The 17,077-nt window shown below is 34.2% G+C and overlaps 1 protein-coding gene and 1 long non-coding RNA gene across 3 annotated transcripts; both read left to right on the plus strand.

Annotated features, from left to right (window-relative positions):
* Positions 1 to 5,297: 5,297 nt before the first annotated feature.
* Positions 5,298 to 6,395, plus strand: LOC127864424 (uncharacterized). Its single transcript, XM_052404062.1, has 2 exons — positions 5,298 to 5,616; positions 5,827 to 6,395. Exons 1-2 carry the CDS (start codon positions 5,298 to 5,300, stop codon positions 6,393 to 6,395), a joined length of 888 nt encoding a protein of 295 aa, XP_052260022.1.
* An 85-nt stretch (positions 6,396 to 6,480) lies between these two features.
* LOC127860264 (uncharacterized) lies at positions 6,481 to 12,914 on the plus strand. 2 transcript variants are annotated; one of them, XR_008039657.1, is made up of 3 exons: positions 6,565 to 8,439; positions 10,525 to 10,575; positions 11,004 to 12,914. It is a non-coding gene; the product is annotated as an uncharacterized LOC127860264 (long non-coding RNA). The 2 variants fall into 2 exon arrangements; XR_008039658.1 differs by lacking the exon at positions 10,525 to 10,575 and having other exon boundaries at positions 6,481 to 8,439.
* The last annotated feature ends 4,163 nt before the right edge of the window (positions 12,915 to 17,077 follow it).

Consider the following 17,077-nt stretch of genomic DNA (forward strand, 5'->3'; position numbering starts at 1 on the left):
CATCCCAATAATATCTTGGATAAGTTTTAAAATGATGCCGGTTGGTTGAAAAACATGGCCGCCAGGGGGCGACGCATTTTTCCTTATATGGCGATAGTAAAACCTTGTTAACACTGTAGAGGCCACATTTATTTTCCGATCTTCATGACACTTGGTCAGAAGATTTGTCCAAATGATATCTTGGATGAGTTAGTAAATGGTTGTGGTTGCTTTAAAAACATGGCAACCAGGGGGCGGGGTATTTTTCCTTATATTGCTATATATGGCTTTAGTAAAACCTTGTTAACACTCTAGAGGCCACAGTTATTGTCCAATCTTCATGAACTTTGGTCAGAAGATTGGTCTCAATGATATCCTGGATGAGTTCAAAAATGGTTGCGTTTGCTTGAAAAACATGGCTGCCAAGGGGCAGGTCATTTTTATACGCCCGTCTATGACAGAGTTATGGGACTTTGTTCGTCAAAATTTCGTGATTTCATTGAATGTCCTACTGTAGCTCAAATATCCTTCGATGGATTTTTTTCAAATTTCAACACAATCTTAATATTGATAAACCCTGATCCCCTTTCGTTTTTGACGGAATTCTGAATTGTCGTTCCAGAGTTATGGGACTTTGTTCGTCAAAATTTCGTGATTTCATTGAATGTCCTACCGTAGCCGTCCGTCCGTCCGTCTGTTAATGTCGTACGCTACGTCAAATATCCTTTGACAGATTTTCTTCAAATTTTAACACAATCTTAATATTGATAAACCCTGATCCCCTTTCGTTTTTGACGGAATTCTGAATTGTCGTTCCAGAGTTATGGGACTTTGTTCGTCAAAATTTCGTGATTTCATTGAATGTCCTACTGTAGCTCAAATATCCTTCGATGGATTTTTTTTTTTTTTTTTAGTATCCCTGAAAAATTGAACAAGGTGAGCTTTTTTCTATTCCGATTGTACACTACCACTTACCCATCTACATTTCTCTTTTATTATTGGTCAAAATATCTATAACAGGTTTACTTCAACTCCATATCCTCTAAAGAAATGCATACATATACTCAAAAAAAGAAATGGTATGAATGTCAAGGAGACGGCGCTCCATGCTCATGTACTTATAAAATAAACCATGTATTCAAATACAAATAAACTGAAGTAAAAAAATGATTCAAAGGGTTATTTATTACCTTACTACTTCATTGGCGAACGACGGGCGTATCATGCGCTCATGGCGCAGCTCCTCAGTTCCTTATATAGCTTTAGTAAAATCTTGTTAACACTATAGGGGCCACTTTTATTATTCGATCTTCATAAAACTTGGTCAGAAGATTCATCCCAACAATATCTTGGACGAGTTCAAAAATGATGCTGGTTGGTTGAAAAACATGGCCGCCAGGGGGCCGGGCATTTTTCCTTATATGGCTATAGTAAAACCTTGTTAACACTCTAGAGGCCACATTTATTTTCCGATCTTCATTAAACTAAGTCAGACGATTTGTCCCAATGATATCTTGGATGAGTTCCAAAATGGTTTTGGTTGCTTTAAAAACATGGCCACCAGAGGGTGGGGCATTTTTCCTTATATGGTTTTATATGGCTTTAGTCATACATTGTTAACACTCTATAGGCCACATTTACGGTCCTATCTTCATGAAATTGGGTCAGTAGATTGGTCTCAATGATGTCTTGGATGAGTTTGAAAATGGTTAATGAAATATGGTCAGAATGTTTGTCTTGTTAAAATCTGGGTTGGGATCGAATTTGGGTCATCTAGGGTCAAATACAAGGTCACTAAGTCAAAGTTTTAAAAAAACTTGTGAAGACAGTAGAGGTCACTGTTTTCATCTATTCTGAATAAAATTTGGCCAGAATGTTAATCTTGATGAAATCAGGGTTGGATTGTATTTGGGTCATCTGGGGTCAGAAAGTAGGTCACTAGGTCAAATAATAGAAAAACCTCGTGTAGACAAAAGAGGTCACAGTTTCCATCAGATCCTTATGAAATTTTGTCAGAATATTTATCTTGATGAAATCTGGAATAAGATTGTATTTGGGTCATCTGGGGTCAGAAAGTAGGTCACTAGGTCAAATAATAGAAAAACCTCGTGTAGAAAAAAGAGGTCACAGTTTACATCAGATCCTTATGAAATTTTGTCAGAATATTTATCTTGATAAAATCTGGAATAAGATTGTATTTGGGTCATCTGGGGTCAAATACTAGGTCACTAGGTCAAATAATATAAAAAGCTCGTGTAGACAATAGAGGTCACAGTTTCCATCAGATCATTATGAAATTTTGTCAGAATGCTTATCTTGATGTAATCTGGAATAAGATTGTATTTGGGTCATCTGGGTTCAGAAAGTAGGTCACTAGTTCAAATCATAGAAAAACCTTGTGTAGACAAAAGAAGGTCATAGTTTTCATCTGATCTTTTTTGTCAATTTTGTCAATGTACCAAAACGTGAAAAGGCCCCTTTAAAATATAAAAAAGTGACCTAAAAAGCAACTAAATATCTAATTTTTTTGGATATGACCATTAAAGCACACATAGCAAACACTTTTGCCAAACATTATGTGAAGAAATATTGTTCAAATGTTTATGTGATCAAACATTCATAACATTGCTGTATAATGTTCACTTTTTCACTTCCAATTTATAACTATAAAATCATTCAGACTTTCTTATCTAGTATGATGATAATAATTGTGTATTTTTTAAGTTGTTTTCAAAACATTGATGAATAACCTAAATATATGAATCAATTAGTTTAGTTCAAAATTGCCTGTTATACAAATGTGCTGTAACTTAATAAACATAGTAGTTATTATAATACCTAAATATTTTGGGTTATACCCATTTCTTACAAATGAGGATGACCAATTTACCAAAGTTATTTACAAAGTAATTGTCATACCTGTAGTTAAATTCTCCCAAAGTTTATTATAAATGAACACGGAGCCTATAGCCACAAACAAATTGTTTGATCACTGTTTTGCTGTCGCAGCGGTCCAACATGAGGTGCAGCTGCATTAAAATTCAATGATTGGTTGTAGATAAGTATGCTTAAATAAACTTCCTTGATTTCATGCTGTAGGCTAAGCTAGGAGCTTAAGGTTCATGTAGAGGCTTCATTTTGAAAAATGTGGGACCCCTAGCATTGAACTCAAATTTGACTAAAGGAAGAGTGCCACATTGAAAATGAATACATATTTGCTTTAAAGGATGTTTTTCCTTCAAACTGCTACCAATTTTGTACATCAACGTATCATACCATCCACCAAATCAATCAAAATACAAAGCGATTTTAACACTAAAATATACATTATTTTCAAAAATCTGAATCATGTTTATTCCACGTATTTTGGTGGAAAATTATATAACTAGTGAATAATATCGACATTGACGAGGACAAGTTATGCTTAAATAGTAAAAAAGTTTACATATCTAGAAATATCAAAACTCGAACACATGTCATTTCATCACCATGGGGGCAGCCATTTTTAAATTAATAAAATAGAAAAAAACATGCTAAAAACTCACTCATTGCCTAGTTGACATTCCAAACGGTTGACAATGACAAATGGATTGGATTGTAATCTTTCCGTTGATGTTTGCAAACTGCAAGATCAGACCTCATAAACACTCAAAAGAATAACTATGTAAGAAGCATTTTACCAATGTTTACAATTGTTGTCGAATCACATGTATTATATTATTGCGCATAAAATAGTACGCTTACAGACTGACAGAAAGATCGATACGTAACTCCGTTCAATTCATCATGGTATACTATTCTATTGATAATATATAATAATACATCGCTTTAACAATCTTAAAGAAGAAATAATTCTTTTAAACGGAGTTTTTAATAACGAATGTGAAAACAACGGAAGTTGGATGGATATTCTGTGAGATGCCATTCGGCTCCAGAAAACAATACACATAAACTAAAAAATACGTGTGGGGGACAATTTTTAGCTGGAAAATATTTGAAATAGGGTAAGTGATGATATCTCTACGTGGTCATTTCTGTTATTTAGTGCGATCTCTTGCTGATTAATGTTAATATTTGTTTTACTAGTTACCACCCAACTGTCAAAATAAGTATGTGTTTTCTCAGGTATGTGTATACACATACCCGATTTTCTCACCACTGCACGTGGTTTCGACCGATTTGTTTTGCACGTTTTTCTACGGAGCACAGCGATGGCCACGCTTTCAAAATGGGTAGAAGGAATCGAAATATAAAATCAATCGGTTTGCCAATTTCTTTATATTCCTTTACAATTTTATATGTTGTCTGCAATCTATTTCAATTTGAGATGGTTTAAAATTTGCAATTTGGTTGAGAGGTAAATAACAAAATTGTTAAGCCTTTGGAATAGAATTGTGACTCTTATTATCCACCAAACCTGGATTTTTAAAAAGTAGTTACGTTTTAGTTATTTTTAGAATTTTGTTTAGGGAATTTATCCAAAAAGGCAGTTGAATAAAAACTCATTTGTTGTTTTATGACAATAATTGTCTGTGAAATGTTGCTAACTTGACCTTGTATATGTATATTGCTTTGTATTTATTCAACTTAAGGTAGTGCATATCCTTCCTAACTTTAGATTGAGATTTTGTAAATTTGTGTAAAAATGAATTGGTTTTAAACAAAAATATGAATAAAGCACACAAATATTGAATGTCAAAAATGTGTTTATGTTATTCTATCCGTCTTTAGCTTTAAAATGATATATAGTTTGACCATATTGTACCACATTGAATGAAGAAAAACCAAAGCGAAGTTTTAATGAATTTTATCCCCCCATGAACCTTAAGTTACATTTATTTTAAACACTTTTGTATTTATTTCAATAGATAACAAATCTTTTGTAACAAGCATTACAAAGAGACCTTAATTATTTTGTCTTTTTCAAACAAGTTATTATTTTGAAAATGTTCAAAATATTAAACAACAGTTCAGTTGTGGGTAGACTGTAGTGATAGGGTTCACAATCCTCAAATATTTTAGCAGAAATAAGTTTGGCTTTCATAGCACACACCGTCTAAGATTTTAATTAATCTTATCACGGCCATATGGCCCCATTGGTGAAACAAGATACCATGTGACATTAAATGTTACATTTTTGCACCAATAGGGCAAATTATATACCTCTGATTATGTTATATTTTGTATGTTACAGTAGAAGCATGATTATGCTACTGGCTATCATGCAAATTTTTTTAGCTTTGTACCATGACAAACTATTACCACTACATCATATGGCCTAGTTCATTAACTATAACAACAAATCCATCATACTGAAAATGCAGTTACACAAACTGTTGTTCAACCCAGTTCACCATTATAACCCCAAGTTCATCCCAGTGCACCATTATATAACCAAGTTCACCCCAGTGCACCAATATAAAATCAAGTTCACCACAGTGCACCATTATAAAACCAAGTTCACCCCAGTGCACCATTATAACCCCAAGTTCACCCCAGTGCACCAATATTACCCAAAGTTCACTCCAGTGCTCCATTATCGCACCAAGTTCACCCCAGTGCACCATCATGAAACCAAGTTCACCCAGTGCACCATAATAACCCTAAGTTCACCCCAGTGCACCATTATCACCCAAGGTGCATCATAATAAAACCAAGTTCACCCCAGTGCACCATTATAAAACCAAGTTTACCCCAGTGCACGATTATAAAAACAAGTTCACCCCAGTGCACCATGATAAAACCAAGTTGACACCAGTGCACCATTTTTACCCAAAATTCATCCCAGTGCACCATTATAACCCCAAGTTCAACCAGTGCATCATTTTAAAACCAAATTCGACCCAGTGCACCAGTATTACCCAAAGTTCCCCCAAGTTCACCATTATAAAACCAAGTTCACCCCAGTGCACCATTTTAACCCCAAGTTCACCCCAGTGCACCATTATAGCCCCAAGTTCACCCCAGTGCACCATTATAACCCCAAGTTCACTTCAGTGCACCAATGTTACCCCAAGTTCACCCAAGTGCACCATTATAAAACGAAGTTTGACCCAGTGCAGCAGTATTACCCAAAGTTCACCCAAGTGCACCATTATAAAACCAAGTTAACCCCAGTGCATCATCATAAAACCAAGTTCGATCCAGTGCACCAGTATTACTCAAAGTTCATCCCGATGCACCATTATAGCCCCATGTTCATTGCAGTGCACCATTGTAACCCCAAGTTTACGCCAGTGCACCATTATAACCCCAAGTTCACCCAAGCGCACCATTTTAACCCCAAGTTCACCCCAGTGCACCAATATAAGTCCAAGTTCATCTCAGTGCACCAATGTTACCCTAAGTTCACCCAAGTGCACCATTATAAAACCAAGTTTGAGCCAGTGCACCAGTATTACCCAAAATTCACCTAAGTGAACTATTATTAAACCAAGTTCACACCAGTGCATCATTATTACCCCTAGTTCACCCCAGTGCACCATTAGTTTAAATGAAATTATTCTCGGTTTGAGAAATACGGTATAGTATGGTTTAATACGTGTTATTTAGAAGAGAGATTATGGTAATGGTTTAGCGCGTATAATGCACGGGTTTTTGTGTGCATGTTTTAGCGCGAAAGCGCACGAGTTTTTCGTTTTGGGGTATATATGATTTGCACATCTAGTGAGACGCCATTCGAGGGTTGTTTTTGACAGGCAAAGTTATGGAGCAAGAAAACGAAAGGGTGATAAAGTAGTTTAGGCGTTCATTTGCGAAAAACATAGTATTCGGAAGGAGATTTTCGATGAGAGGACTGATTCTCTGCTAGAAGCGGAATGGTGAGCTGGAACTTCGAACAAAGGTCAGACTTGTTGGTTCTGTTTATTGTAATAACACTGGCAACAACATTCCGATTGAAATTAACACAGGTTGTGTTCCTTGTTAACTTTAATGATAAGTATATTCAATAACATGCTCCATATCTTTATTTGTGCTGTTGTTTTTGTTTAGTTCCAACTATTCAGATACATCAATTGATTTGATTATTGGGTAAAAATGAAACTATTTAAGTTCAAAAAGATGTCGCAAATGTGATGGTCTGGTAGGATTATATATAGGTAAGGCCACATAGTGTGTCACTCCAGGTTGTTTTGATAGCAGAGTTAGATCACTCTCCCTCATGTTTTTACGAACACCTTGCTTTATTTGTATTGTTTTTAAGATATAAAACCTTATATGGTAATATATGTGTTACAAGTTTGTGTATTAGTTCCAAGCGTATAATTCAACAAACGATTAATAACAATTAACTGCCGTTTTCCTTATAATTCAGATAGATGGTTGTGTGCGATATATGACGTGGTATGATAATGAGCGGATGAAAATTTATGCAAACATATCTTTAAACTATTCAGGTATTCCAATTGTGAATTAAGAATAAAACATTAAAAAAAAATCGATACATTACGGAAATATATATTCTATTCATCTATGAAACAGCTATAGAGACATGTCTTGTAAACTTTTTTCGAAACATGTTTGTGTTTTGCATATATTACATCTCGTTCGCTGGATATTGAATAAACAGTTTATATGTTATTGTTGTATACAATTAAACATTTTCTCTAAATTGAATTAAAACATTAAGAGTTATTATATTTTTCATAATAATTTAAGACGTTAAGTTTCCCCTGCAAGGTTGGTGTCAATAATGGTGCATGCATATGTGCTAATTAATTTACGATATTTTGGATAAACTGTGGTATAAATTTGGTTTGAAAAGAGCGTTGACAATAAGACTGTTGTTTTAAACTTAGATGAAAGGCATTTATCGGTTTTGTTAAATTTAGTTTCGTCATAGTTTAATGCATTTTTAAAGATTAGGTACTGTAATGATAACAAAAGTAGACCGGATTTATTTGCAATATAAGTCGATTTTGTTTTCGTGATAGTTTTTGTTCTTGTTTGGTGGACTGTTGGCTTGATGTGTAAAGACATTTTGTTTTATGGTGTTTGGCCGTTTTTTGAATGCCAGTTAACATGTGTAATTTGCTTATCGTTTTGGTGAAAGCCAGTTGACCAGATGTGGATAAACCCAGTTAGCGCGTGTAGTTTGTTAACCAAATTTGTTAAAACGTGCGTTTACATTTACATTTTTGTTTTTATTTAATGTTAAGATTGTACTGTTCGAAGGATATTATATATATTGGAGAACATTAAATGTATGTTATTAAGGGCCAGATTGGCTTATGTAAATTAACCGGTTGGCTCGGGTTGTCCGTTGACAGTGTGTTGAAAGCAGAATTTTTCAGATGCGTATAAGCCAGTTTGCTTGCGTGTCAATTCACTAAAATGTCTCAAAACACATGTTGAAATTGCATTTACACATGTTTGCGAAGTTTATTTTTTCAGAAGCTGGACAGTTCGAAGAATAAATAATGAATAGTGTAACATTATAGTAAGAGGGCAGCTCGAAAGGTATAAAAAAAAAAAAAAAAATGTTTTTTTTTTTTGTGTAATTATGTGTTAGAAAATAACTTGTTAAGATTAATAATGATGCTTTTATTGATGATGATGTTATAAATGTTGATGATGATGCTAACGTTATTGATGAGGAGGAGGAATAGTTGACAGTATTTTGTGAATGGATAATACTACATTAACGAATTTTGAGTGAATGAAATTATTTTAGGTTTGATAAATACCGAATGATGTTGGTCTATACATATTATTTAGAAGAAAAAGAGTGTGGTTATGGTTTAGCACGTAAAAATGAATGGGTTTCTAGGTTTTGCGTTTAATTGAACAAAAACAAGTAACGGTTCAACAACAGGGATTATTCTCAGATGGTACATGTATTCTTTTTAGAGTCACAGAAATTCAACTTTGCATCAATAACGGTTTTCTTTGAGATTTGTTTGATGGGTTAAAATTCCAAAAATTGACGAGTTTTGCAGCCGACCAAGTACCTATAGCTTTGTATTTGAGTGTGTTAAGCATTTTGTTGTTTTCAAATTAGTAAATCAAAATTAATACGGTGTTCTAGTATATCAATTGAGCTTATGCTATTGCCATGGAAATTTGAGCCAGGGTTCGATCAGTAGCTTAAAGTATGTCTGTGTTGGTGAATTGAACCTAAAAACAAATGTCAAGTCGGTAGTTTTAATTTTAAGAGCAGAACATACGTATTGATTGTGAGAACATTCGTAAAATGTGTTTGGTATTTGTGCATGTCTCTTGTGGTCATTGGACCAAGTTGTTTAAGACCAATTGGCCTGATTTTGAAAGCCAGTTGGCTTGTATGGTCAGTTGACCGTTTTTAAAGCTAGTCTATATGGTGTGTGAAAGCCTGTTGGCTTGTGTTGTCAGGTTACCGAACTTTCTTGGAACGAAAGTCTCATAGAATTTACAATATTTGCAAGATTATTGTTTGCAATGCAGTAACTGGACAGTTCGAATAGTATATTAAGTATTGAAGAACATAAAGGTATGGTTTATGTAGTATGTTATTATTATTACTAGGATTATTATGATGTATTTTATTTGGGTGCATTCGGAGAATTGCAAAGCCGGTAGTTTAAAAAAAAAGCCTATTACATCAGATATATTAAAGAAATTTTATCACACTTTTGTTTCTGAGAGCGATTGTTCTTTGGGGTATTTAAGAGGCGTTACAATCTTTTTCTTATCTTATGCTGGTTTTTTAGGATAAGTGAAATTTTGTCTGTTAAAAGATCAGATGTTGTATTTTTAGATATGCATTGTGATATTTAAGTTGGAAAGTCAAAAACGGACATTTTAAGAGAGGGTAATACTGTTCTGATTGCAAAACTAATACAGACACATGTCCTGTGAAATTGTTTGAAAAAGTGTTTGTGTGTTGCAGATATTGCATGTTCATCTACTGATTATGTGTTTAGACCAGTTTATTTGTGTAATGTTAAACACTGTTTCAAATTGATTTCTAATAATAAGCATATAAGTTATTCTACTATAAATGATAGTTTTAAGAAGAAGTTAAGTCTATTGGGTTATGTTTCTTCTAAATATGGACTTCATTCTTTTCGTGCTGGTGGAGCATCTATAAGTGCCAATAATAAGACTGTGGATAGACTTTGGCAAAGGCATGATAGATGAAAAAGTGTTTCCACTAAGGACGGATATGTTAAAGATTCTTTGAAAGACAGATTATCGGTGTCGCTAAATTTAGATTTGTGAAAAGTCATTATTAATGTATGTGTGATTTGAAATGTATGATGTGTTGTTCGTAGCACATTTAAAGACACTATAATATATTATTATATAAATGGTTTGGAAATGCTTTTGAGTATTATTAAGTTCTGTGTTTGTGTTGTGTGTATGTTCCTTGTGGTCATTGGACCAATTTGTTTACGGCCATTTGGCCTGATTTGGTAAGCCAGTTGGCTTGTATGGTCAGTTGACCGTTTTTTTAAAGCAAGTTGATCTGATGTGTGAAAGCCGGTTGGCTTTTGTGAGTTGAACTTATTTTCTTAAAGCATGTTCACATGGAATTAACAATCTTTGCAAGTTTATTTTTTGCAGTGCAGTAACTGGACAGTACGAATGGTATATTAAGTATTGGAGAACATAAAGGTATGGTTTATGTAGTATGTTATTATTATTATAAGGATTATGAATATGATATTTTTTTATTATTTTTTTCCGTTTTAATGTTTATCATTAATTTGGTAAATATTGTTTTATTATATCTGTTTAATTCTCTTGTGCATTATTCGATTGGTCATTTGACCGTTTGTGAAGGCCAGAGTGTGCCTGATGTTGATTAGCCGTTTGGCTTGTGTGGTCATTTGACCGTTTGTGAAGGCCAGAGTGTGCCTGATGTTGATTAGCCGTTTGGCTTGTGTGGTCATTTGACCGTTTGTGAAGGCCAGAGTGTGCCTGATGTTGATAATCCAGTTGGCTTGTGTGGTCAGTTGACCGTTGTTGAAGGCCATAGTGTGCCTATTTTGATTGAATTAATTTTATTGCTTTTACAAATGTTTGTAATTGTATCTTTTCAGTTAAAACACAGTTCGAGAGGTATATAACGTGGTGGAGAATATTTAGGTATTCATTTTATGTTTTATATTATTTGTATTCTCTCTTTGTTTTATTCGAAAGTCCTGTCAAATACAAGCACTCGCTCCTATTTTGTCTTTGGTTTATTATTTGTTTGATAATGATAATGATGATGATATGGGTTATAAAGATGATGAGATTTTAATAGTATTTTGAGAATAGAGAATAATAAATTTACTCATAACTATGAGTAAATGAAATTATTCTCGGTTTGAGAAATACGGTATAGTATGGTTTAATACGTGTTATTTAGAAGAGAGATTATGGTAATGGTTTAGCGCGTATAATGCACGGGTTTTTGTGTGCATGTTTTAGCGCGAAAGCGCACGAGTTTTTCGTTTTGGGGTATATATGATTTGCACATCTAGTGAGACGCCATTCGAGGGTTGTTTTTGACAGGCAAAGTTATGGAGCAAGAAAACGAAAGGGTGATAACCCCGCCCGCCCGCCCTTAATGAACATATGTATGGTTAAATAATTGGTTACATTGCTTTTATGTTTATAATTTTGCTATTATAAAGTCTATATTTAGTATATTTTCAGTTCGGTTTTTAGTCCATGTGAGATGGGATCTTAACACGAACCGATTTCTTTACTAGGAAAGACGATGGGTGTATTTTCATTTAAGTCTGAAGCAGCTAAGTGTTCTTGATTATTTTGACTCATTTGTTACTTAATATTGTGTTTGAATGAGGTCTTTTAAGTTATGGGTGTCATGTTTTTCGAGACTCTCACTTCCTGGAGATAGTACCTCCAGCATACTTATTGAAATATTGGTATGTTTAAATGTCAAGTGTTATTATTTTTTGTTGTCGTTCGTAATGAACGTTTAATTTTAAAGACATTTTTATTGTACGATTACTTAATATTTTCATTTTGGTGTGACTGGTTAGATGTTGAAGTCGGTTTAATATAGCTGTTAAATTCGTCATATGCATTTATATATTTCTCGGAATATTTATGATTTATCAACATTCTTTATAGATGCTTTATGGATTTTATGGTTTGAGTGATTTGTTTGTTTCTTGCTGATGTCCGGGGTGTGTGCAGGATGCTTTTGATGTTTGTTTGTAATGTTAACTTGCGCAATGAATTGATAATGTTTTAATTACATTTTTTACTATAAAATACTTAATGTTACAGTATCTTAATAGCTGCTTATTTGTAGATTTCTCTAAATTAGAGGTTTCGGGAGGTGATGAAGGCACCTAGACACCGGTCTCGAGCCATGGGTCCTCATACGTCCCCCTGCCATTAAAAGAAAAAATAAGAAAACAAAAATGGCAGTAGGGTTGCGTATCCCGCTCGCGGTTTTACCTGAATCGTTTATTACTACTGAGTATTGTATGGGGTGTACGTGAAGTCATGTACACTTCTCTTGATTGGTGGTGGTAGATGAATCTTGCAGATATTAGCAGCTTCTTTGAACAAATTAATGTTTCACATTTGTTAATTTATAATATTTAAGCAAGTTAGCGTGATTGATGGGCATTGGGGGCGTCCTGTGTGCACTGTGGGCATCGGCGGGGATCAGTTTATTCAAACAGTAACTCTTTTGAGATATATACTTGACGTCTAATTGTTATGAATACATTTGCACTTTTTCACATGACACACATGTGTATGTGAAGTATTCATAATTACATGCCCTACAGCAATCAAATAGTATCGTTTCAGTTCTTTATACACCTGAACAAAGATGTTACACCGTTTCCAGTCGTCTCGAGATTCCTCAACTGAGCGGTGCCGTTGAGGTCTATATCCATTGCGCATACAACATATACGGGCTTCAGAAGAATTGTTTTTTGCATTTATTTGTTGAAAGTCCTGTCAAATACAAGCACTCGCTCCTATTTTGTCTTTGGTTTATTATTTGTTTGATAATGATAATGATGATGATATGGGTTATAAAGATGATGAGATTTTAATAGTATTTTGAGAATAGAGAATAATAAATTTACTCATAACTATGAGTAAACATATTTATTTCTTTTGTCAAGTACCAAATACACAATACAATAGCTATCAGAAAAGGATTGAAACCAAATAAATAATTCTTATAGTTTTTCTCCTTGGGATTATGTTTACACATGATTGGCAGTGTATTAGGAACAATATAACTTAGTTGATGCTAGACATAGGAAATAGGAGTGATACATATACGTAGGTTTTGAAAGAAATAAAAAAAACAAGAAATAAATAAGAGAAAAAAAAGGAAAACAATAAGCAAATAGGCAAGTAAAGATTAAGGATTGTAGATGCGAGGACTAAGATTAAAAACAGCAACGACTAATCGTAACCTGATTGTTAAGTGATTGGCTGGGATTCTTTAATAAATTGTTGAACATGTAGGAGAATTTCAGAGCTTTCAGTTTCGTTAAGATGTGTATTACCGAAAAGTAGAATATCAAGCTCAACATCGCTGGTTATTCTGGTGATACTATTCATTAATGTAATACGTATAGTGTTAAAGTGAGGACATACAAGGAGGAAATAGTGATTGGACTGAATATCTCCACAGGAGCACAATGGGGATGCGATGATGTTTTTTGCGTAATTGTGTTCATTAAGAGCACTTGGTTTTTTCCTTAGCCGCGTATGAAGTATTTGGAGATAAAAGTTTCCTACATAAAAGTACGATGGTGTTTAAATCATTTTTTTTTGAAGGTTGATACATGTAAGTATATTTTCTGTACAAGCAGTACATTTTAGTTTAATTAAAAGTACCCAGGGTAAATTTAAGTAGTACCCAAGCCAACAATGACCAATCCAGCTTAAGTAATCTGTATACATCAGGAGGTTCTTGGCTACTGATGATGTTCAGCCATATTAATTTTTTTATTTTTTTCTGATGTTCATTTGCTTTTTTTGATGCTTTCTTATTATAATAATATTCATCCTCCATCCAAGCCCACATATGCTTTTTTGTAACACCAACATTATTATATTAAATACATTTATTTTATTTTTTAAACAATTAAATACAATACAAATATAATTTACTGTTTATCATTGCCTTTCAATCTAGAAAATAAAATAAATTAGATTTTAATTGTTATTTAGTGTTATCATTTAGAAATAATTATAAGGAGATATTAATTGTATACAGCTGTGTTGATCATGTGATAAAGATCTTTTAGCAAGGATAAAATATTATAATATACTGTGAAACCATTATTTATCGTCAGGCATTAATTTTCATAAATTTCGTCAGTCGACCGATCGGCGAATTTAAGATCCTAACGAATAATCATGCTCTATGTTTGAACAAAAACAAACACTAAGTTGAACAATATTTTAAAACTTTACCGTAGATATGAGGCATTAACTTCCAACATAATCCATGCACACATTCACTGCTGTTTCGTAATCAAGATTAATCCGGTTTTGACACAAAGTGATGTAGATTACACAAGGTACTTAACTGACACGTTACACTTCTTTAAAACGTGTGTGCAGTACAGCTGTATCAAATGCGTTGACTTCGTTGACCGGTATGTAGAATGGTAATGAATTAGCGCTAATTGTTTATAACTTTATTACCCATTAGGTGCATTGTGTTTTTCAGGGGTGTTGCATATTAGCCATCATGCAGCGAATGCCGATGAAAGACAATAAACCAAATAAAAAGATGACGATGTGTGATCAACATGCGTATTTATCACAAATTAATAAAGAATATTTTAATTGCTGTTTGTTGTTTGATTGTTTGCGTTTTACCACACTTATTACTATTTTAAATGTATCAATTTATTTATTTTTAAATTATTGACATTATTGATTTATATACCGGTAGTTTACTTTTTAAGAACAAACACACACATAGAGTTTATAATTTTAATGTTGATATCCGAATAAAAAAGCATTTTATTTGAAAAAAAAACAAACTGGAACCTCTTTCGTATAACACAAACAGTTTTAAAACGGTATTGACAGCATTTTAATAAAAATCATACCAACTAGAATTACGATTGTTATCAGTATGGCAATTATAATAATAGAAACGACTAATGGGCAATTGGCTTCGTTGTTACAAACACTCGTTAACGGTTATTCGATCCCACTTGTCCGCTAATCATAACAATGAACGTGTAAATGACATACATTAAGAGGGTCCATTACTGTCCCTTGATAACAAAAGACTAGTTAATTTGCATGTGACAAACAGGCCCCACCTCCTGCAGTGATTCTCAAGTGTGTACCCGCATTCGTACGATTTTTCGCAACTGCGATTGATCGCGAATATGTATTACACACAAATCGGATATTGACTGACGCATTTTTAAAAAATTCAAAATCAGAAATTGGAGAATTTAAGTGCTGACGAAATCGTCATTTTTATAAAAATGACGAAATTTTGTGCTGTCGAAAAAAAATGGTTTCACAGTAGTTACTTGTTCGATTATGTACCAAAACAACATTTTGTTCAATAGTGCAGTTGCAAAATCTTCCAGCCAGACTCAAACCACTATTTACTATCATTTGGGGGGGGGGGGGGGGTCGGTAAATCTGCGGCGCTTGAGGTCATGGTTGCAAACAGGCTAAACCAGACTCATAGCCCATCAAATTGCAGAGGATCTAACAGTCATCTAGCAAAAAAGATTACTCTTTCCTTTTTTGGTGCCGCAATTTCCTTCGCTGGTTGAAGTGTGATTATTTTACCAAGTAAAATGTTCTATTTTTAGAAATGGGAATTCCAAATTGCAACGAATTGAATGGTTACAAAATGACATAACTGAAATCGCACTTAATTTGATGCACATTACAACTGTTACTCTACTCGTAATGTTTTAGCGATTTATGATTATTTGCTTTTTCAAATAAACAAGGATCAAGTCCAATAAAGAGTTAAAACAATGTGTTTAAAGTTTTAAAATACATTACAATCGAGAATTTGCATGAAACATATTGTAAAAGAAGCAGCCATTTTAAATCTGTTAAGCACTTGCTTTTGGGCGGTCACTAAAACGCATACGTACAAACGCAGACAATAAAGATAAGGTTTGAGGTTGAATTACACTAATTCTGATCTGGGTCAAAATCTATTTCCGAGCCACATTTTCAACAAAACATCGATATTTAAGTATCAATTATGTATTTTCAACATCAAACATTAAAATTCAAACAACAAAAACATAATAAACAACATACTATCGGACACCATCACTGTCTGCATTGTCCTTCTTTGTTCATATGGAATGTATTTTTTAACGTTACCATCCGGTATATTGTAAATTGTCTGCGTTTCCCGTATGCGTTTTAGAGAGATCCTCACTTTTGCAGAATTGTTTCACAAACAAAATTTGTTGTATTTTCTAACAGCGTTTTTTCACTAAAAATGGTCTTAGAAAAATTACCTAAAAAGGTGTTAGACAAATTCTTAGAAGAAAATCTTAGAGAAGTTTTCAAGTCAAAATTGTAAGAATTAGAATATTCAATGTTAAATACAATACATATTTTGTCTGCCCAAATTCTACTTCATCCGGGCATTTCACCGCAATTGTTTTCTCAACCCTGTTACATAGCTTTGATGTGTTGTATTACTAAAGACTATTTGCTTTGCAAATAGGCTAAAAATGTAATGAAAATTATTAATTAACTTAAGGTCCAGTCTCACTATGATGCCGGCAGAGCGCCGGTGCGTGATCCAGGCTCTTCTGGGATGAACTAGGGCTCTACCAGCATGAACCCGGGCTCCACCGGGATGAACCGGGGACAACCGGCGCTCCATCGGCAAACTATTAAAATGTTTAATACCTCAAAGATGAACCGGAAGTCACCAGGAAGGACCGGCAATGATGGGCGCGGCACCGGCAACAACCAGGACGGCACTGGCAACAACCCGGATGGCACCATAGCTCCACCAGGGCCCATACAAACCCCGGCAGAGCTACGGCAATGCCCTGGTGGAGCACCGGTGAATGCCGGCAGAGTCCCAGTATAGCTACGGTACATAAGTAAACCGGCGCTCTGCCGGAACGCCACCGGCATTCACCGGGGCATTGACGGCGACGAT

Source organism: Dreissena polymorpha, chromosome 1 (genome assembly GCF_020536995.1).
Source record: "Dreissena polymorpha isolate Duluth1 chromosome 1, UMN_Dpol_1.0, whole genome shotgun sequence".
NCBI lineage: Eukaryota > Metazoa > Mollusca > Bivalvia > Myida > Dreissenidae > Dreissena > Dreissena polymorpha.